At 45.7% G+C, this 23,703-nt stretch overlaps 1 protein-coding gene across 1 annotated transcript in view; it reads left to right on the top strand.

The window, feature by feature from the left end:
• Positions 1-20,153, top strand: part of PLXNA4 (plexin A4) — a 450,672-nt gene extending 430,519 nt beyond the window's left edge. The window contains exons 29-31 of the mRNA XM_065672631.1: positions 2,701-2,913; positions 13,510-13,660; positions 14,614-20,153. Coding sequence (XP_065528703.1) covers positions 2,701-2,913; positions 13,510-13,660; positions 14,614-14,709 — 460 coding nt within the window. The 3' untranslated portion in view covers positions 14,710-20,153. The remainder of the gene's footprint in view (positions 1-2,700; positions 2,914-13,509; positions 13,661-14,613) is intronic.
• The last annotated feature ends 3,550 nt before the right edge of the window (positions 20,154-23,703 follow it).

Genomic DNA, 23,703 nt, shown 5'->3' with positions numbered 1-23,703 from the left:
GCAGTATTTATGAGGGACCTTATGGAGAAAATGACGAAGTGTTTAACTGTTGCTGTGCCCAGACCCGTAGGAATATGTAGGGAAGGATGGGAGAGGATTTTGCACCACTGTCTTCATCTAGACTAAGTGTTTGAATTCAAACTATAGTCAGCGGGATGCTTGAGCTGCAGTGTTTGCCTACACATGGGCAATATCTATATTAAGGTATCCTAGACATCCACAGGGGATGTGGAGCATCCATAGGAGACTTGTACCCTCCTGGGCTGGCAGCTGGAAGCCAGGAGAGCATCTCAAATGGTACTAAGCGCTTAAAGGCTCTGGAGCTGGATGTGAGCAAGTGACAGTCTGACATCAGCCTCCTGCTCTAGTTGCCAGGCAGCAGCCTCTCTTCATACATGCAATGGGACAGCCTGGAAAAGCCAGGATCAATGGCAAGAAAAGATCTCTGCAGATCCTCTCTGCTGAGTCTCTCTGCTGGAAAGAGTCCCCTGGGGAATGGCTCCCTCCCCTTCTCCTGTGCAAATACAGGGACTATAAAAGGAACAGCAGAGGAGAGCCATGGGGCTCCCAGCTCATGCATTTTTAACTTTTACCAGCCATGCTGATGGCAGATCGTCCCAGCGCAGTGACATAAAAAAAGAAACCCCATGCACCAAAGAGGCTTTCAACTAATGAAACATTAGCATATTATTAACATTATCTGCAGCACTAATCTAAGCCTGATTGCAGCCACTCAGACTAAATGAGCAGGAGGTTTATTTAAGGGGAGGGAGGGAAAGGCAGTGTGTGTGTGTATGAGGGAAAAGGGGCAGTATGAAGAAATCTGTTCAATCAGATTAAATTAACTCAAAGTCACATCATGGGCTTCATTATTCCCAGCTAGGGACATCATCCCTCTCAGCCCCCTCTGTGTCTGTACACACATACATGCACACTCTGCTCGACCTCACTGCCGTGTTTGCCATCCAAACACCTGCAGAGGTTCTGCATGGTTCATTCATCTACCTCATCCCCCAACAGATCATAGAATCACAGAATGGTTTGGGTTGGAAAGGACCTTAAGATCATCCAGTTCCAACCCCCTGCCATGGGCAGGGACACCACAACTAAACCATGTCGGCCAAGACTCTGTCCAGTCTGGACTTGAGCACTGCCAGGGATGGGGCATTCACCACTTTCAGCAACCTGTGCCAGTGCCTCACCACCCTCATAGGGAAGAACTTCTACCTTATACCTAACCTGAACTGACCCTGTTTCAGTTTGAACCAGTCACCCCTTGTCCTATTACTACAGTCCCTGATGAAGAGTCCCTCTCCAGCATTCTTTCAGGCTCCCTTCAGACACTGGAAGCTGCTCTGAGGTCTCCACGCAGCTTCTCTTCTCCAGGCTCAACAGCCCCAACTGATGAACCTCCATCCCCAGCCTGAAATGTTCCCCCCACCCTCGACTCCATCAGCTCTTTGCCAGCATCTCCCACGTCTGAGTTTGGCTGATAGGATTACCTGTGTGAGGCTTTCCTTACATTCCTTCCGTGATTTTGCTGGCTCAGGAGAGCACACAGTGATTTAGGAAGGGAAATGTGGTGTCATCCCTCTGTCAAGACATGTTAAACTGTCTGCTGTTACCCAACATGTATCATACTTGGAGATGAATTCTTTATGATGCTGAGAACACATGGGGGCAAGGAGCAAAGGGAAGGAACTGAGGAACTGGGGAGCTTAGCGTGAGCATCAGGTGGATTTGTTAAGCTGAAAAATAACTTCCTCTTGGGAAAGTGCAGACACTGAAGGTAGACTTAACAACACTGAAGGTAGACTTAACAATCTACCTGTCAGACAGAGAAGAGTTTCACTCTGATCAGTGACACATCTCATTTCCTAGGCCATGATCATATGAATGCATTTGCCCTGACAAAAAGGCTTGAGGCAAAGGCTGGAGGTAGATACCTCAGGGCATCTCATACAAATGAACTGCTTTTTTGAGAAAAAGGAGAGAAAATAAGGCTTTGGATTGCAATTGGAATAACATTTCCTTGGTTAGGGCAGATACATTTTCATTTCAAAGGTTGCAGTACTTATTTCCCAGTTCCTTTTTTGACTTGAGGCAACAGGGTTTTCCCTATCACTTAATGACTGTCTCATGCTGGGATCATATCTGGACTTGGACTTAAGCTGTGGAATGTGATAGTACACGGTGTCCGCAGCACAGAGTGCATACCATTAACACTCCTAGTCTCAACTTGGGAGCTCTATTACCTGTTTTCCCATGGGGTTGCTATGAGGGCTAAAAGCTAAGTCTCCCAAAGACAGAAGTTCACCATAAGTTTTGCAGTTCCAATGTTTGATGAAGTAGCCAACAAGTGTATCTTTACATTACAACTTATTGTAGAGAATCTAGGAGTAATTTTCATTACCCCAACAACAATCCCATCAATTTATATGAAACTTCAGTAAGATGGCATTAAGACTGACAAAGTCTGATTTCAAAGGATAACAGGGACAAAAGCCACCCCAAGGTGACTCCATTGCCATCCTCACAGTTCTGTAGGGGAGGAATATATTGTATATCAGAGCTTATCCCAGAATCCTTATCTCCACACCATGATATTTGATTCCAATCTGCCATTTACCATTGCAACCACAAATAACAAAGCCTGTGAACCATGCACTGACTGACTCACCTCTCCCACCTCTCTCGCAGCCTGCCATTACGGTTCTGGGTGAACATGATCAAGAACCCGCAGTTCGTCTTTGACATCCACAAGAACAGCATCACAGATGCCTGCCTCTCTGTAGTGGCTCAGACTTTCATGGACTCCTGTTCAACCTCAGAGCACCGGCTGGGCAAAGACTCACCCTCCAACAAGCTTCTCTACGCCAAGGACATCCCCAGCTACAAGAACTGGGTGGAAAGGTGAGTTTAGCTCTAGGAACAGGAATGCCATAAGCAAGTGGTGCAATGAGGCCCTGCTTCATGGATGGAGGTAGGAGTCATCGTAAGTATTGCTTTTGGTAGCTGCTTCGAGGCGTTTTCTCTTTGGTTATTGCCTAAGTAGAAAGTTTGTTGTTAGCCTTTTATTTCCATGACCCTTACAGCAGAGATGGAAATTTAATTAGAGGTGTGAACTGAAGGTGTTTGCTGTCATTGTTTCTCTTGAGGAGAAACTGTTGAGAAGTGATAGAGGGAGGAAGGAAGGAGAGGTGATGCCTTTGAGCCCTGTGAAATACATTTACTTCTAAGTCTTTCCATACAGAGCAGAAGTGGTTTGCTGTTCTTAGCATCATTGTGACAGTCTTCACGCTGTCTAGATCCCAAGGGTCATGGAATTATCTCTCCTTATTCCAAACCCAGTATATTTCCTTGAAAGCCCTTCTGTGCTTTGAAAGAGATGCCGTAAGATTGACAGCCTGGTGCATGAAGCTCTGCAGGTATTTTATGAAAGGTCAGAGGTCTTTCCAGGCATTTAGTCCACATCTGCAAGACCTGTAGCTACAGCTCAATGTTCTGTTCAATCTACTGCACTGAAGGTCAGTGCCTGCCAAAGCTTCTCTACAGGGAATACAACCAAAACAACTATTCCTGCAGCACGCAGGGGCTTCAGTTTGTCTGTGATTTCCCGCAGGACAAGTGGATAGCACATCTTGCGCTCCATTCAGCAGGAGCTTGTCTGCTGAAGCAAGCCTCACAGAAGTTGATCTGTGCTTTGTTTTCCAATATGCCACGCTTTACTTGGTGTTATTGACAGGTTTGGGAACTGCACAGATGGAGAATGATTACTACGCTGTAAATAGCAAGATGGGTTTATCTAACAGATCATTCCTGTGCAATGCCATCCAGTTTGAAGCAATGGTTTGTCTGGATGACTTAGCAGGCACTGTCTATTGATGCCATGTCATGCAGGTTGTGTGAGACCTCTGCTACTGTAGGACACTGCTGTCAACCACTGTTATTTCCTGTGGTGGGACTGATTTTCTCTTACCTTGTGGAAGGAGAGCATGGCTGATCAAAGCTCTGTCTCCTACTCAGCATGAGGTGACATTTTTACAATGATGCTTCCTGATTTTTCTGGACAATTATTTTTAGAGGTGGTTAAACACCTCTGAAAATGTTGTTTCTAGGCAACCTGTAAGGCTCTTAATGCCTTGCTTAATTATGACCTACTTCTGGTACTGTGTCCAAGTTTCTTAGTATGTTTTGAGGTTGATTGCTGGGTTGACCTGGGTAGGGGAAAAGAGATGTCTGAGATTCATTTAGAAATCAAGCTTGCACCAGCAGTACAAAGTCATACTCTAGTGATGCTTTAGCAACCTTGTGTGCAGTGGGTGGTTGGTTTCTGTGGACAAATACTTTGTTTTACATATGAACCCTGCTGATTTTTATCTTTGGAGGTGGTACATCTGGGTGATAAACTGAGGTACGTAGGTGGGAAACAGGGTTTCTTTCTGGATGAACAAATGGCTGCAGTTTCCATTTTATTTTTCCGGTATTGATTTCATTTTGTGACTTTTGGGAGCTAAATCCTCTTTGTCCAGTGATCTTCAGCAATAGATGATGCATTTCCCTGGAAGTTTTCCCAAACAACTGGATTTGCAGATGAGGTACATAACACCTCCTCCTGTGAGTAAACAGCACTGGGTTTCTGTCCCCAGCTTGTGCTGGGTTGTTATCTGCACTGATATCTGACAACTTGCACAGAAGCCCAAGGGGAGGATTTGGGGTTTGGAATATGGTTTGAGTTTCTGCCCTGCCTATGTTCTTGTGTGTTAGTTCCACTGACTCAAGGCAGTGGCACCAGGATGCTGTGGTAGATCAAAGGAAAAAACATGTCTAGAATGAATAAAATATAAATTCAGTTCAAGCCTGAGTTAATGAATTCCTTTTCTCCATTCTGCATCTCTACTTTGAGGGAGTTATTCCAAATCCAAAGGCTTCCAGTGCTAGTTGGAGCTATTTCTGTAGTCAGTATCAGCTGGAGATGGCATCCTTCAAGACCACTAGACTTCTTCAAAGAGCAAATCATAAGATAAAAAGATCTTCAGTCAGGGAGTTTAAGAAGTGGTTGAGTAAATCAGAAGAACCTGAAATCAAATGAACTTCTTTGATGAAGGTGAAACTATAAGAGGGCAATTAGGCAGTAGTAGATTGTAATCCAACTTGAAGGCACTCTGGAATAAAGACAGGCTTCTGACTTCTAACAGGTCTGTTGCAATGGTAGCTCAGCTGTGTTACTCCAGCCCTTTGCCACTTCTGGTTTCTCAGTGTGGAGTGTGCCTTTGGGACTTACAAAACTCAGCGCAGGCATAATGCCATAAGAAGCAGGCATGGGTACATTCCTCCAGTCAAAGGTTGGTTTTCCTGCTCCTTAGACTGTGAATATACATTGGAAAGGGAATAGCTGCAGATTCTGGCCTGACCAATGATCTACACCTACACAGTCAACTGGGAGTTTGATTTCAACAGTGCTTTGTAACACTATTGGAGGGAGAGGTGGGCTGCCTGCTAAAACAATCCCGCTGAGAAATCCTGCCTTCTGTGCAAAACCAGGTTCAGCATTCAAAATCCCAGGGCTCTTTCACTGGGAAAACACACTGGTTAAAAGTATGGAAGTGCAACCACAACTTGGATTTCCTGGGGCAGAAGAAGAAGCCTGACTGAGGCAGGAGAATTAACCCAGGAAATGGGGACAGGCTATTTGGCTTTTGTTGAAGCCATGAAGAGTCAGGCTATAGTTCTAAAACAAAGTGGAGGCTTTTCAATTATCATTATATGAGGCTATTGAAAAAAAAGAGGAAAAGAATGGGAATGGTAGACCAGATTCTCATCTGACTTCGGTTAGTAAAACTCCATAGGCTTCGCTAAATTTACATTAGAGCAGCCTCAGATCTGCATCTTTTCAAGTTTACTTCAAATGTCCCCTTTGAGCCTAGAAATCTGGAGAACTTGGGAGCATTTGATGCAATCCCCAAGCAATACAAAGGGGAGCCTGTTCTAATTGGACTGTCTCATTAGCATTCAACACCACACTGAAAAGATGACAAAGGGCTGTGGCTGACCTTTCATTTCTCTCCATGCTGCCAAGCTTATGATAACACTTGTTTGAACTTCATTAACACCATTTAATTGCCTGCATCACAATCAATACTCTGTTTCCCTACCAAAGCCTGGCATGGAGTCAGGGATGTGGGAGACTGAAAAGGGGCAGAGCACAAAAAGCAGAAGCCAAAGAGTTTTTCCTTTGCACGCTGGTGCCCAAAATACCTGCAGTGCTTCAAGGAGAGGAACTGGTGCTTTTTTCTCAACCCTGCAGAGACTTGGTCTCCTTTTGGCTGCTTATTATGCATTAAAAATAGCCCCTCAAAGAAAACCTGAAAGTCAATGGAGACATTGCGAGTATTCTTAACACCCTGAGAACCTTCCAATGAAGACCTTTCAAAATAGGCTTGCCATGTTTGGGACTAAAAGAGGTTTAAAGTGACGAGATCTGTGGGATTCAGAATTAGAACATCTGCAGTTTATTATGCTAACCTGGGTAGAAATGCTACCTGACTTAGCTGCTGGTACCCAGGCCCTGGGTCCGTGATCTATTTCCTTTCATGGAGAATCTATGAAAGGCATTAGACTGTAGATGCCAAGGTCTTAATCTGTTAGAAAATGTTATGAGAGTGTGTTTGGAGTACACAAAATAGATGGTCTATACCCATTTGGGATCTAACCTACATAGCTTGTCAACCTGTGGTTTTTGGACTGTGTAGTCAATAGATGGTCTCTTCCAGTGCAGTGCTTGTGGTATCTGTTGGACGCTTTGCAGCTAGCTTTGGAAAGAAAGACACATTGGACTAGTTTAGTACAATAAAGATTACAAGCTGCATGTACCCTAACATTACACATTATTGAGGTTTTAAAACAGAAATGCTGGAATGATTCCAAGGGCTTTAAAAGAGACCATGAAATGGCAGGTGCAAATCCTGGCTCTGCTTTAAAACATGCGGTTTTCTGTGTCTCCCTTCCCTGTCAGAAAGAAGCTCAAGGTTCAGCAAACCAAGGGTCAAGCTAGGGGGCTGTTGTCAGTAGAGATAATAAAAAGCAGTGCTGGAAGGGGCCTCAGGAGGTCAACCCAAGCAGCTCCTGCCTCAGGACAGGATCAACTCTGTCTACAGTCTTCCTGACAGATACTTGTCTACCCCTTTCTTAAAGGCCTACAGCAGCGGAGCCTCTGCTCTCCTCAGGCAATCCCTTCCTGCACTTCCCTGTCCTTCCCATCAGAGTGTTTTCCCTGATGGCCAGACAAAGTCTCCCTGGCTGTAACTAAAGCCCATGGCACCTCATTGCATGCCCAGGGGCAGTGGGTACCGCTCATTCCCTCTCTGCTGCAGCTTTTGGTGTTATCTGAAGACTATTTGTCTTTCTTCACTTTAAGTCTCCAAAAAGCTCCCAATGTTTTCTCATCTCAGTAATATGCTGTTCTTACTAGTGAAGTTTTCAACAGGGATGGAAATGTGTCCATGCACAGAGGGTACAGCCTCAGGCCCACTAATCTTCTGCACTGAGACGATGCTGGATGGTTTCTTCTCCCAGAGAAACTACCTGTGCACCAATTCACTCTTCAGCCATTGACTCAGTACTGTCCACCCGTCCTCTACCTTCTATTCTGTGACGAACAGGAACAGCAGCAGGAAAAGCCATGCGCATGTGAAATAAAATCGTTATCCTTATTAGGGGATGCATACACAGACAGAATCGTTCCTTCAGTCACTGCAAGGCAAATCTATGGAAGAGCAGGTCTTCAGCAATTTTTGGGGCTGGTAGCCTTCGCTTAGCTGTCATGCTATTACTGCCAACATTCAGTGTCCAACAGCCTGGCCTTGAATCTCTATTGTCTGGGCTAAGAGAGTCTTGCAGCTGCCTGTAGTTGAATCACAGAATCCGAGACTGGTTTGGGTTGGACAAGACCTTAAAGCCCACCCAGTTCCAACCCCTGCCATAGGCAGGGTCACCTCACACTAGAGCAGCTTGCTCCAAGCCCCTGTGTCCAACCTGGCCTTGAGCACTGCCAGGGATGGAGCAGTCACAGCTTCTCTGGGCACCCTGTGCCAGTGCCTCAGCAACCTCAGCAAAAACACAAACTGCAGCTAAGATGCCTACCAGTAATACAGTACTGCCATGCCGTGCCAATAGAAGAGCTGACTGCATGTCCTTGCATTGCCAGACTTCATCCCATAAAGATCTTGCCATGGGGCTGCTCCCAAACTTTCCTTCAGCCCTTCTCTGTTATAGTAGTCCCTCACATCCCTTTTATGCATCTCTTCCTCCTTCACTGGTCCGGATACAGCCGGCTATTGCATAACCCTAATTATGTTATTGCTGTAATTGCGTCTGCCGTCTGCAGCACATGGATTCGTTACAAGCTTTTCATATGCTAAAATGATTATTAATGAGTGCAGTCCCAACCCAGCGACGGCACAACAGCCATGACAAAAAGATCTTTTGGAAGGCAATTAGCTCCATGCTAAGCTGCCTAAACCACAGCAGTGCTGGAATATTTCAGACTGCAGAGGAAGCACTGGCAATGTGGCTTTTCTCTTCTGATGAGTTAATGAGTTACTGAGTGGCAGCAGGCACACTCATTCTTGTGAGACAGCTCCACTAAGGAGCATTCAGAGCATCCCTTCAGAGAAGGACTTGGGGGTGTTGGTCGATGAGAAACTGAACATGAACCAGCTTCATTGTGCGCTCACAGCCCAGAAAGCCAACCATATCCTGGACTGCATCAAAAGGAGCGTGACCAGCAGGTCGAAGGAGGTGATCCTGCCCCTCTACTCTGCTCTTGTGAGACCTCACCTGGAGCATTGTGTGCAGTTCTGGTGTCCTCAACATAAAAAGGACATGGAACTGCTGGAACAAGTCCAGAGGAGGCCATGAGGATGATCAGGGACTGGAGCACCTCCCGTATGAAGACAGGCTGAGGAAGTTGGGGCTGTTCAGCCTGGAGAAGAGAAGGCTGCGTGGGGACCTCAGAGCAGCCTTCCAGTATCTGAAGGGGGCCTATAGGGATGCTGAGGAGGGACCCTTCATTAGGGACTGTAGTGACAGGACAAAGGGTGATGGGTTAAAACTGAAACAGGGGAAGTTCAAGTTAGATATAAGGAGGAAATTCTTCCCTGTGAGGGTGGTGAGGTGCTGGCACAGGGTGCCCAGAGAATTGGTAAATGCTCCAGAGCTGGCAGTGTTCAGGGCCAGGCTGGAAAGAGCCTTGGGTGCCATGGTCTACTGTGAGGCATCCCTGCCCATGGCAGGGGTTTGGAACTGAATGACCTTAAGGTCCTTTCTAGCCCAAACCATTCTATTATTCTATGATTCTATGTTTTCCTGTTTGGTACAGGAGGCAGAGGCATTTATCCCTGGCTAAACAGAGGGTTAAGTGTATTCCCACGTCACTGTTCTATTGCTTATCTTAGGAAACAAAACAACAGCAAGCAAAGACAACCCAAAGAAAGAGGAGGATGTGAAAGGATTATGAACAACTGTCTTTTGAGAAAAAGAGGGAGCACTACTAGATACTGTCCCATCCAAAATCCTTCACCATACAACAGTGTCAGGGGATGTTCTCATGTGCTCTCCCATTCAAGCCAGGCTGGGGTGAGTTGCTGTGTTAATGATACCTGTGAAGCCACATCCTAAGGAATAATCCTCACATCCTCTATCTGAGTTGCTGGGTGGTGAATTTACTCAGGTTTCCCAGGGTTTTTATTGCTTCTGAAGTCTAATGAACATATTTCTTGACACATGAGAGAATGAACAGCCTTAAGGTAAGAACTCAGGCTCCTCCTGGAAACTCAAGGGGAAACTCGAGCACATAAGGCAGGATCTTTTGATATGCATCCAAGAATCTTCTGGAAACAGCTGGGAAAGGATCCACTGGAAATAATCAAAGCTGCAGTACAGAAGAAGTAACAAACCTACAGCACCAGACCAGCAAGTGGTGCATATCTGACCAAGCAGCCATCGTCTTCTACTTTGGACTCCCAATTTGGAACCTTTGGAGGCAAGATAAAATAGGTTTGGTGCTTTGCTACCTTTCTGTCTCATTCAGAGGGAACCTGGCTAAGTCTTGTGTTCCTGGCCTCCTTCTGGCTCATTCAGCCTCTGGAGCTGTGGAAGTGCGAATCCAAGTTCTGTCCATGTCTCAAGTGAGATCTGGCGGCCCTCTTCTCACACGATCAGTGTGGTGAAAGAGCATCTCCCCCTGAATTGCCTTGCAGCTCATCTATGGTGTAATTGAGAAGGGAAGTAGCGCACAGGCAGCCTTGCAAATGCTGGCAGTGAAAATGTAAAGCCCTCTGGGCTTTGGTGACAGCTTCACCAAGCATTTGGGGTATGCAAATGGCAGAGAGGCCCTAAGTACCTCTGGGGATCGGTGCTCATATAGAAGGTAAATAAAGACACAGCAGGGATGTTGTCATCTCCCTATTAGGATGATTTAATATACACATTCATCATTTCTTTAGATAGCACAGTGATGGCTTCATTAGAAATACTTCAGTATAAATGAGTCATTTGGCCATGGCGGAGTTCTGATGGAAGGATATTATATGTCTTCTCCTTATACCAGCAGCTAGGTTTGATTGTTGTATGTGCTTTTTCCCCCTTCTTTTTCTTATATTTTATCCCTGGAACACACTTTCACAATACCTTGGTTTGCTGTCCTAATAGGAAATGACTGCTCAGGTGTATGATACCCAGGGAATTGAGTCCAAGTGAGACCAAGATGCTTTGGTACAGTGGTGGGTAATGGCCCATGAACCCAAGCGCAGCTTGAGAGTCTGTCATGAGTGGATAGACCTCCAAACCCTGAAACTCAGATGCCTGCATCCTTCCTTCACTCTATGGGGCATTATGTGTTGCTTTTTGTTGTTCAGATGAGTCATGGGAGTGTTTTTCTGCTGGGAAAATACCTCTGCGGGGCTGGAAAGGGACTGATGAGCTTTCAGACCCTTGTGAGTGACTTAGGAGAGCATTGCTATAAGGTGAAAGGGAGACAGGACACGCTTGGAGAAGCAGATGATATGTGTGTCCGTGTTTCACTTTTTGGAAGCACCCTACCCCTATAACCATTCTCCTGCCACCATTTGATGACTAGCTGTACCAGAGAGGAAAAGGAGAATTTCAACAGGTTGTCAGAGCCAGACCAGCAAATACAGCACAGGAACTCTGTTTTCCTCCACTGGCCTCATTCTTTTTTGCTATGATGTAATCCCCTTCACTTTTCATTTCACCCAGCAGGAGGGTACCTATGCAATATTCATGAGAATCTGGGCTCTTCTCCATGGGCTCTTCTCAAGTACCATAAATCAGTGTATTTCACTGCACTGCAGGCTGTTTCTCCCCACAAGTCCATGAACTGTGCTGGTTGCACATGGGTGTAGTTTTCTTTGGGTGCCAAAGCACACTTTGCTTTTTGGCCATAAGACTCCTTGTTTCCCAGCAATGTGCTTTACATCTGAGGAATCAGCAATAGCACTGCCATGGATGCTACTGGTTCCTGACATGGGTATGATTTTGTCCAGCTGCTGATGCTGTGACCTATTTGAGTGTTCCTGAGAGCGGCAAAGGTCTAGAAATACGTATTCATCCTGATCACCATCTTCTCGTGGATGTAGTTCTGCAAGCCAAGTCCTCACAGGATTTCTGGATGCCTGCTTTGCTCATAGGTAACAGTTCAGATCCACTTGAGGATTGAGGGTTAGGCAGAGTGTAAAGCAAAATCAAGCCCAGACCACTCAGTGGTGAGTGATGATGGAATGGGCAATATTTAGACCACGGGACTGAGTTTAATTAGGACTTTTTGATGGTCCTAAGCCCAGAAGATAAGATGCTAGGCCTCCAGGGACAGTGATGTTGTGCATACTGGAAGTTACAGCAAAGTTAATAAGGTTTGCGTGAGTTTTTATGATGAGCCAGAGCCTAGCTTTGGAAGCAGGCAGGCAGGAAAAAATTAAGGGATAAGGACCTCTGTCTTCTGTGCCTTTATCTCTCAAGGGTTACACCACACTCCACTGCAAAACCAGGATAACAACTGGCACAACCCATCTCAATAAATCAGTATGGGAGGGAATGACCAAAACCAGAGCCTTCTGTGTGGAGGGATTTCCTCCCCGCACATTTGCACTGTGTTCCTTACATCAGAGACTCAGCAGCTGCTTGTCCCACTCTGTGACAGCGAGTGTTTTCCCACTTGTCTGTCTGACGGATCTTTGTCATCGAGCACTTCAGTGTCCTATTTGAAGTGAAAACAAGCCTCCATCTCAGCGGTGTCTCAGTGCTGTTTGCAGGGCACCTGTCAGCAAATTTGGCTCCCTGTCCCCTCTGCCTCCTAATTATAAAACTGTGGATTGCTGCAGCCATGGGGGGGATGGGGGGTGGGGGGTGGGGGTGGTGTTCTTTTTTTTTTTTTTCCTTTGTGCACAAAATGTCAAGTTGCAGGAATTAAAAATGTAAATGATGGTGTCTAATTAACCAGTTGACAGCGGAGTACAGCTGCGAGTGACAGTGACTGATTACCTTCTGCAAACCTTGTCCTCCAAGACCTGCCTTACCCAGGGGGGAACAAAGGACATCATGGAAAATAGCAACTTCTTTAAAGAGATATTACTCTGCTGATGAAACCTGATGGACAATGGTTTTGTAGGATCTCTATCTTATGGATAATGTACCTCTTTATCCTCTTGATCCTCATGATCTTAAGGGATCCTTGTGATCTTAAGGGGTCCTCTTGAGCTTAAGGGAAATGGCATTGACTCCTAAGGAAAGGAGTTTTTCCCCACTCAGAGTAGGGATGGGAATGTCGAATCCTGTTGCCTCAAACTGACAGCTTAAAATCTGGAGCAAAAGGTTGATGCTGAGCAGCAGACAAGTTGCTGGGATAGACTGGATTCAATATGGGAGGTGGATGATGTTAGCAGTGGATGGAGGTGAACTAGTGTGAATAGTGCAAGCAAGCATGCAAGAGGTTTATTTGTCTACTGGTGTGAAATCCTGAGCTCCCAATGGGCAGCAAGATCAGTGGAACTTCTCAGTGGGACCAGGGGAAGGGCTCAAAGTCCTTGAAGGCCTGAAAAAGGAATACAGCATGAATAGTTACTGCCTACTGCTTTGAATGGCATGTAGAAGGTTTACAGGATGCTCTTTGGAACTGCAGGCCCAGAATAGGTTTGAGTGAATACAACACAGGGTTGAGTGAATACAACAGTCATCTTCCTTGCTGTAAAAGAAGGTCATGACCACATACATCACTGATGCACCAAGAAACCCTGTGAGTCCTAAGTGGTGCCCCTTTGGGTGCCCCTGCCCATGGCAGGCTGTTGAAACTGGATGACCTTTAAGGTTCTTTCCAACCCAAACCATTCTATTTCTATGGTATGATGATTCTATGATTCTCTTTATTGTTGGTGGCTTTAATCTCTTGATTCCCTACTCCATCCCCTCAAATGCACCCATATTTCTCTCTCTCAGGTACTATTCAGACATCGCCAAAATGCCAGCAATCAGTGACCAGGACATGAATGCATACCTGGCTGAGCAGTCTCGCATGCATATGAACGAGTTCAACACCATGAGTGCACTATCAGAGATATACTCCTACGTTGGCAAGTATAGCGAGGAGGTAAGAGCAGTTCTGCAGGACCATAGGACATCACACCCATTCCCAGAGCCTAGCATGCATCACAGATACCTATCTTCATCTTTGCTAAGGGGATGATAGATGTATGGAATGAAAAGAAAGACCTGGAGTCTGGAAAAAGATGGTTTGGGATTATTTGTCTCCCCAGTACTCTTCCACCTAGATCCCTTTCATTTTTGTATCCTGTTATTAGCTTGCAGTAGTTGATGATCAGATGTTCACTTGCTACAGAGGAGCCCTTCATGAGCTGTTCATCACATGTAACCAGAAGTTATTTGAGCATATGTGCCTAGTACTATTTCAGATACCCTAAAGAACTCAAGAATGGTCCAGCAAGCATGACACACGACTTAGATGTGACTTACCTCATTCTGTGTGTTGAAGATGCAGTTAGACCAATTGTGGCATCTCAAGTACAGGTTTTGGGGAGATTTAGATTAGATGTCAGGAAGAAATCCTTCCTTGTGAGGGTAGTGAGGCAGTGGCACAGGGTGCCCAGAGAAGCTGTGGCTGCCCCATCCCTGGCAGTGTTCAAAGCCAGGTTGGACACAGGGGCTTGGAGCAAGCTGCTCCAGTGGAAGGGGTCCCTGCCCATGGGAGGGGGTTGGAACTGGATGAGCTTTAAGGTCCCTTCCAACCAGTCTGGGATGCTAAGTGATGTGGCAAGGTGATGAATGAAGCTAGCAAGTAATTCATCTCCATGACAACAATCCATTTATTTGGTTGCAATCCAGAGGTCTGCATCATATCCAAACTGCCTGCCTAATTCCCTGCTGGCTGACTGACCTGCTTCGGTCATGCTTTGCATGATCTAAGCTGAGCCTGAGAACTACATTAGGGAAAGGTAACCCTCACTTGCTGCTGTAAGATGCTGGACTCAGTCCTTCTGGGTAAAAGAGATACAATCCTTATCACTTCTTTCTCTTCTTTCCCAGATTCTTGGAGCCCTTGATCAAGACGACCAGGCTGGGAAACAGAAACTTGCTTACAAACTTGAACAAGTCATAACCCTCATGAGCATAGACAGCTGAGAACTGTCCTGCCAGGGACACCCTGGGAGGGATAAACCAAGTCGTGCCTCACTCAAGATCATCATCTTTACCAAGTGCAAGTTTTGATCGGCTGTAAGCAGAGTCACCTGAATAGTGCTCCTCTCTCTTTCTCTCATTTCTTTCTCTTTCGATATCTATGGACAAAGCAACAGAGCCCCAGGGGTTAAGAGAAAAGACTGCAGAGAAATCCTGGCTCTGGGGACATCAAGATGTTTGGGTGAAGCTCTTCTTTTCACAGCTTCCCCTCTGCCTTTGCCCTAGAGAAGGACTATTACACACAACCCCCCCTACTCAAACCCTCCCTCACCATCACATCATTCTGGAGATGCGAAACTGGGAGGTAACTTCTTTCATGCTGCTTTAAACTGCCTTCCAGGGGCTGTAGCCTCTGGAGTGGACATGGAAATGAACTCAGTATTACTAAAGGCCTCCCCAAGGGGAAGGCAGCCTGCCTGCAGGGATCCTGGAGGGCAGGAGCAAGTCAAGATCCTCTCCTGCAGAGCCATTGCAACTCTATCTCTTGATAGTGACCCACTGGGAGAGGAATCCGAAGGCTCCCCAAAATACGCCACAGCTCCTGCCAGAGTGGGACCATTGTGGCTCTTATCTGCCTGGGCAAACAGCAGTGAAGCTGCTCTTTTGGGGCAGGGTCAAGAGTAGAGGAGGAGACCGATAGTCCCCTGCCCATGTGTTTCATATGGTTCTTCTTATTTTTCCAAGAGACCTGTGTTCCCCTCCGTCTTTCCCATTGTGTCCGGTTGGTCGTAGCGCTGCGGCAAAAATGCTCTCTCTGCTCAGTGGTGGTTCTGTTCCTTCTGGCAATGGACAGCACAGCATCTCCCTCGTCCCCGCCTCAGCTTGGAAAGCAAAATCCAGAAGTCTCATTTTGTTCCAGGCAAGGAGCTTGGCCTCAAAAACCAACCAGAGGGATTTTGTTTTAAAGCTGTTAGTTCTTTCCATTCTGTTTCCTCAACTGGAACAAAGCTATTGTTTTCTCATGGTGGAATATCAGAAGGATACTGAAGGGCTTGCCATGAAGTGAGGTGGTACATACGACTGACGGTAAAAACCTTCCTTCAAAGCCACTCCTAAGAGGAAATGTCATCCTGCATTTTAGAAGGAAATCTTGGATGAAATCCAAATGAAACATTGCAGAGAAGTCTTCTACCTAAATACCCCTAGCCAAACTGCATGTCTTCTGGAGATCTCTGCACTGCTGTAAGCCCATCTGCCTTTTGGTGCCAACTCCTGGCCTCTCCTGTTCTCCATTTCTGGAACCAACAGGCCTTGCTGAAGGCACAGTTGCTGCCTGGGAAGGATTTGCTCTCTCTTTGCACTTCCTATCCCTTCAGAGATCACTGTCCTATCTTCTACTCAGCTCCTCCAGAACAACATCTCTACCTGTTTCATGGCCAGCCAAAGAGGTGTGAGCTCCTGTGTCTTTTCTATGTTTGACTGCTTTGTTCATACAGCTGCTAGCCTGGATAACACCATGGTTCAGCTTACGAGGAGACCCTCAAGGTCTGAAGAACCTTGCATCTTGTACACCATGGAGGCAAGAGCTGGGTCTGCATTTGTCTAATCAGAAATGAACAGAGCTCACTGGCAGATGGAAGAGTGGCTTGATGCCACGGAGAATAAGCTCACATCCATCCCACACCATCCACAGAGCTACAGCCTGGATCTATTTTGCACCTGGAGGGAGGAAGGGGTAAAGACAGGGTGTGTAAATTGATTACAGAACGAGTGCATTGGTTTTTATTCATGCATCTTACTAGCAAACCAGAACCTCTTTGAGAGTGACAGATGGGTGCATTTAATAGGGGATGTGGTGCAAACAGGAGTCAGTCAGCAAGCAGGTTTTGTTCAGCCAAGCAGATACACGTGTAGGCAAGTCTTTCTAAAACCAGTTACATAACAGCAGTCCCAAACTGGATGTGTCTGTGGAGAGAATATCACAAGGTTCATACTGAAACAGCAAATGTAGGGACACGTCTTGGTTTTAAAACCCCAGATATTTCTCTCTTGATTCTAGTTATTTTATGTGTGCGTGAGCGTGTGTGTGTATCTGTGTGCACGTGTGCATTCTTTCCTCTTTAGTTTTGCTTGCTTTCTGTTTGAGTGCTGAGCTGATGGACTCATCATGCACCTTATGAACATCTCAGCATTTATAAGAGGCCTGCGCATTGGGGATGATTTGGGGGAGTTTGGTTGGTTCTACCATTGGTTTTGTTGATGCGTTCAAGTAACGTCGGCGCATGTTCCAGATCCACTGATGATGGCTGTGAAAGTGGGGTGAAAAGTCCCACCAGAGCCAGCAGTAAGAAAATGACAACAACAACACAAACACAATATTTTTATAAGTACATAAAAAAAAAGGAAAAATAAAAATAAAAAAAAAAAAGGAAGAAACCAAAGGTTTTGACAAACAAAGTGCCACAAAAAAGAAATATGGACCCTATTGTCATGCCTTGTACTCACACCTGGATGGTAGGAGTCTAAGGACGAATAGCTGGCTTGGAGGGAAGGGGTTATGAGTGATGGGCTGTACTGCCTGGACATGCGCACATGAAAGGATGAAGAAGCTGTTTTAAACAAAAGGAAGTATCAAAGTGAACTGGTGTAATCCTGTTACTGGAGTCAGAGGAACATCACAGGGGAAATTCGAGACTCACCGTGTTTCGTTTCGATGTTTTCAGGTCTGTGTTTTTCTGTTTATGATGGTTGTTTTCCATTGTGATTATTTTATTTCTTCTTGCTGGTACGGAGTTTTCCATCTGTAATATATATTTTTCTGTGTTTTTTCAAGAAAAAACTTGAACACCTCAGAGACACTGAGAATGAAACACTATGGGGAAATGGGAAGCTCCATGAGATTGGTATCTTAACCCTTCCCAATTTCCCCGTTAGGCATTTCTGTTTTCTCTCCGCCCTCTTCTTTCCCCCATTCCCAGGATTTGAAAGAAAATCTCTATTTTGCTTTCATCTCCTCCTTAGTTTTGTTTTTCTTTATTTGGTGTTTGAGCTGGTTTTGGGTTTTGTGTGGAAAATGTGCCAGAATTGTGATGTAAATGCGTGGGCTTCCTCCACTGTATCCTTCAGTGCCCTCCCCATTTACAACCATTGTCCCAGCATCCCCCAGTCTATGAGAGGTCTTGGCATCTTCTTCCCAGCCTCAACTGTTCAGCTAACTATTTTTTAAGTGCATGTAGAATACAATAAAAAGCAAAGACACAAGCAGAAGAATGAGCCCTACTACAACATGGATACGTTCTTTTCCTCTTCCTTTGATTTGTTTCTTCCCACCTCCCTTTCCACACTTGACACAAAAAAATGACCAATAGGTGGTATTCCATGCTGGTTTTCAAGCCTCATGGAGAGAATTGGAGCCAAAATCCCTAGAAGTCAATAGACAGGCTCCTAATATCCAAAATATGCCAGATGATAGGCTGGTCTTTATGGGTATTTCTCAAACACTGCAATCATGACAATGAATCATAGAATGGTTTGGGTTGAAAGGGACATTAAGGCTCATCCAGTTCCAAACCCTGCCATGGGCAGGGACACCTTCAACTAGAGCAGGTTGCTCCAAGCCCCATCCAACCTGGCCTTGACAGCTTCTCTGGGCACCCTGTGCCAGTGCCTCACCACACTCACAGTGAAGAGCTTCTTCTTTATATCCAACCTAAATCTCCCCTGTTTAAGTTTAAGCTTGGCTTAAAGAAGAGGGTAAAATCCATTTTCGGTTTCTCCAGACTAGGGAGCTATGATCATTTGCACAATCACTGTAGACTCTGTTTCTATGGTGGCAGATTCCTCACCATGACAGTCGATAGATAGAGTCATTGGCATAGCCTCAGTGACCATAGAATCATAGAATAGTTAGGGTTGGAAAGGACCTTAAGATCATGTAGTTACAACCCCCTGCCATGGGCAGGAACACCTTCCACTAGACAATGCCAGGACAATTTGCTGCATGCATCTGATGAGTAGAAGAGGGCAAGTGGAAGTCTCGGATAGCTATGGCCATCCGAACATGGTATGCTGTGGAGCTGGCAACTAGTGAAGCAAGTGAACCTCAACATCATGGTGTGAACTTCAGCCTCCTGGCCATTCACAACCTGAGTTTTCCCTATTTGCATCCAATGCTGTTCCCGTTTCAAAGTATCATTTGGTCCATGGAGTCCTGCAGTTTTCCCTCACTTCTTCCACTGTGCAATGCCCCTTTCGCCCCAAAAGTTGAGTTGTCTTACAGAGCATAACTACTTTGTGTAGAATGCTTTGAAAATAGAGCTTGTCAACCACCTTTTCTTTGGGATGGCTCAGTTCACTACGCTGTTAGAGAAGGATCCAAGGGGACACAGCAAAGAATTAATCTGCAGAAAGAGGTCAGAAAAAGAATATATATTTACACTTGGAACAAATAAAACCACCAACCCCCACACCCCAGCAAGGATATAGAGCTGCTTAAGTCTAACCAACCTGTCATGTGTGTGATTTCTGTTGTCGTCGTCATTGTCCATTGGCGCTCTTTTGTTTTGTGTTAATCTTCTGTTCTAAAAATGGAGTTTTACCTCAAGAAATTCTTTCTGCTTGGAAACAGATCACCTCAAAGATGCTGGCAGCAGAGAGCAGAGTGCAGGGAAGCTCAGGAAAGCAAACCTGGGTGTGGGAAACAAAGGGGAAACCAGGACATTTAGGCTCTTTCAGCATCCCCTTCTCTTGTTGGTGCGCTCTGATGTGTCTCCTTGACTCTGAAGGCAGCATTTCTCAGTAGGAGAGGTTGCTGCTCACTTTCAGATAGACTGAGACATGAGAGCCAGTTGGAGAAATCAAGGCACATGTCCAAGCTTGCAGACCTTCCTGAAGTATCTTAAGAAAAACTTGGTGTTATTTAACCTTTCTATGCTGCTCTTTCTCCAGTGCCTGGAGAAAACCCACTTTACAGCCCAGGGTGGGGTAAGGAAGCAGAGATTAGGTGCTAGCTAAATGCTCCCAGTGTTTTCCCCAAGGAATCAAGATGAGAGGCAACTGGTCACAAGACAGACCCCTTCCTAGTGTCTGACCCTGTGTCTTGGACATACACAGGAGCCCAGAAGTCTCATTCTCTCTTTTGCTAAAGCTTCCACCTTGAATACAAAAACCAATGTAAAAACATATCCTTTCACTACAGTGTTAACTAACAGCCTCAAAGAGATGTCAAGACAGCATTAGAAAGGAGGTTGGGATCCTTTTTCTTATGTTGTTGTTGTTGGTTTGATTTTCTTTTGAATTGATCCTAGTTAAAAGAAAGAAAGAAATAAAATCTATACTATTTAAATTGGAATCCCATTGTTACTTGGTAAAGGCAAAGCTTCTGTACCTTTGTTATAATTAATTGTATACCTGTGTATGTAAATATAAGGCATTCCTATTTTGCAGTCCAGAACAAAAAAAAAAAAAAAAGAAAAAAAAAGGAAAAAAAACCTTATTTGTAATATAGAATAAAGTTTATTAAAAAAAAAATAAAGAAATAAAAAATGTTCCAGGCTGTGACTGCTGCTTCCTGAAACTACAGTCAGGGAGAGGGAATTCAAGTGGTTGGGAAGCATGAGACTGGATCCCATGTAAGTGCTCAAAGCATTTCTACGTCACATCTACACCATAGGAGCCCTTTCCCAAACTCAGGCTTTCCCACCATCCACTGTACATGCTCTAGTGTTTCCCTAGTGCTCCAGAGAGTCGGCTTATGTTGACATTTTGGGCCTGGCTTCATTGTTATGCCCATGGGCTGGGCTGGGGAAGTGTGGTGGGAAGTAGATCCCAGATAGACCACCTTCCTTCCTTTCCTTTCTTTCCTTTCCTTCCTTTCTTTTCTTTCCTTCCTTTCCTTGCTGGCATGGTGTTTCTTTTCAGCATGTATGTTCAAAGCTGAAGTTTTTCCCCAAGCAGCGACAAATGCAGCCTTCCTCCTTCCCCTGTCTCATACCCCTGCTCTCCTCCCACACGCTGGGAGAAGTAGCAGCTGATGGACACTCCAGTTTCCACATTAGAATCATAGAATCCCATACTAGTTTGGGTTGAAGGGACCTTAAACCTCATCCAGTTCCAGCCCCTGCCACGGGCAGGGACACCTCACACTAGAGCAGCTTGCTCCAAGTCCCTGTGTCCAACCTGGCCTTGAACACTGCTAGGGATGGGGCAGCCACAGCTTCTATGGGCACCCTGTGCCAGCACCTCAGCACCCTCACAGGGAAGAGCTTCGGCCTTATATCTAACCTAAACCTCCCCTCTAAGTTTTAGCTTAGCTTAAAGCAAGAGGGGAAAATCCCTTTTCCCTCTCCCATGTCTGCTCCCCACTACAATGCTCCCCTTATCTTACAACTGTTACATTATGATACTGTCTTTTGCACTGCTGTTGCAAAGGGTAAATCTTTAATGAAGGATGCCAGATGCCATAGGGCCAATGACCTGCCTTGACACAGGTGTGCATGGTTTAACACATCAGCCTCATCTTGTACCCCAAAGGACAGGAAACTTGACCCAAGACACCTCAGCTGAAGGCAAGCTGGAGATAAAAAATTCATGGATGCTTTTCACTGACCCTGCTCTTGAAAAGCTGAACTGATGCAAGCAGAGACAGGTCCTTTTGGAGGTGGAAAGGGGACATGGTGGTGAGGACTACTGAAACTGCCTTTTTTCATGATTCACCACTCTCACAGCAATGAGACAGAGCAGAGGAGGTCAGAACCCTATACCTCCTTTCTCCTTGTATCCTGCTTCCCCCAGCAGCCAGTGCTGCGCATAATCTCTCCCCACAAAGCAGGGATAAGGCTTTTATCCTCTGTCATCCCAGAAGCTTGGCACCTGGGCATGCTCTTATCAGCCTCCTTATCCTATGTGTACCTCCATCATTTCCTGCTGTTTCCCCTTCTCTCAGCCATCCCTGTGCCCCCCATTCCATTCATCAGAAAGGAAAGCAGAACTAGGATTGCATGCCCAGAGCTAGTGAAACTCCTGCCATGCTCCAAAGGGCTAAACTTTTGTCACCCACCAAAGAATGAGACAGCTAGCAGGTTTTCTGGGATATGAAGACCACTGTGCCAATATAAGGCTTGTGGAAAGCAAAAACCTTCCTGGAAGTCTCAGCTTAATGAGGAGCATGAAATGGAAGTAAAAAACTGTGTTTCAAAAAGGAAATGGAGTAAAATGAAACTCTGACAGCTTTAGCAATAGACTTCAGCCTGATATCGCTTAGCAAGTGTTTGGGTACCTATAGATGAGCAACAGACAAACTGACCACATCCACATGAGACATCACTGTCCAGCTGCTGCTTGGGGCACAGCAGAGGAAAAGTCCTTGTCACCAAGAAGGGTTTGCATCACTCTATCAGCACATCCCAGCAGCACATCTATCAGCAGCAGTGTGTTGTCTGTGTAGGTAGCACCCATCAGACCACTCCAGGCAGCAGGGTGAATTGCAGGAACTGAGGCTAGAGAATTCTGCGTGCAAAGAAGTGCTTCACATTTCAGTTACTCTGAATTATTAGTGCATTTAAGGGGGGAAAAACCTCAGAATCTCCTCTAAAGGAAAGTGTTTCTGAAGGCTTTTTTTTTCCCAGGGCATTAATTTAAACCTAAACTAAACTATATCACAAAAGCTTCCTTCCAAAGTGCTTGTACTTACCATTTGCACAAGAGTAGTTTTAGGCTGAGTCTTAGCCAGACATTGCAGAAACAGAGAAAGGGTGTCCCTGTTATAACAGCCATAATAACAGCTTCTATGTCAGTGAGAGCAGACAGGAAAAGGAAGAGGTGGGAAAGGAAACTGAGGCACGAAGAAGTGAAATGAGATGCCTGCAGTCTCACAGCAGCTCAGAGGCAAAGTTGTTATGGTCTCTGCAGGCTGGTTTTGTCCAGTTCCAAGTAACCCTGTCACTACTTTTGCAGTGGGACAGAGTGCAGTGGTGGGAATCCATAGGGCAAAGCATGGTTAGCACCTACATTGTGATCCATTAGCTAACCTCATGTGTGATACGTACAGGACCATGGTTTCCTCTTCAGTGCCGAGACTGGGAAACAACACAACAGCAGTTATTCCCACAAAACCACCCTTCCAAGCATTAAATGGAGCTGCAATTACTTAGCACAGCCGAATAGATTCCAGGCTTGTGGGAACTCCCTGTTGTCAGCTGTAAGCTCAGGATGTTTGTTTTTCAAGGGGATTACATGTGTGGGTTTGCTACTACTTAGTGAAGAATTTACATATTGATTTAATGAGAGTTGTAAGAATAGGAGTGAGGAGGAAAACCACATCTACAACAGGACAGGGCATCCGTATGGTTCCTGCTGGGGCACAGTGAAGGTCCTCAGAGACTTTGGCTCAGGCTCTGTTGGCTGTGTTTGCAAGTGCAAGACAGAGGCAGCACAGCTGCGCTGGAGATACCAGCCACTTCTCCCAGTTTCAGCATCTGAAATGCTTCTGATCAGTTTCCAAATGGGCCGAGATGGATATTCCAGGCCAATCAGGTACTTACAAAGCTGGCAGGAGCTGTCTCCCCATCTATTCTTTATTCATGCTGGGTACTCCCATCCCCAACCTAAAGAAAGGAGGCGTTTTCAAAGCTTTCCTGCTTTTACTGTCCACAAGAGGTGATGTCCATTTCCTGTATCTCAATCCATCCCTTCTTCAAGCTCCTCCACTGAGGACCATTTGCCTGAGCTCCAGTGTAAATAACATCCTCCATGCACCCCTCAAAAACCTGGGAGGGGAGAGGGCAGGGCAAAGTCAGGAACCGGCCTTCAGCTCTCAGGGCAAAGCTAGGAGCTGGTCTGCAGCCCAGCTTCCAAAAGCAATCCCAGATGTCAGCTAACAACTATTTCCAGCAACCTGGGGGATATTCAGTTTGCCTTTATGATATCTCAGTTCCCTCACCCACTTTCTGACACTTCACAGGCTCAGTTGCCTGCATCGTATTAAGTTGTTCTTTTTCT

Source organism: Lathamus discolor, chromosome 1, assembly GCF_037157495.1.
Source record: "Lathamus discolor isolate bLatDis1 chromosome 1, bLatDis1.hap1, whole genome shotgun sequence".
Lineage (NCBI taxonomy): Eukaryota > Metazoa > Chordata > Aves > Psittaciformes > Psittacidae > Lathamus > Lathamus discolor.
This window is presented reverse-complemented; position numbering and strand designations above follow the sequence as displayed.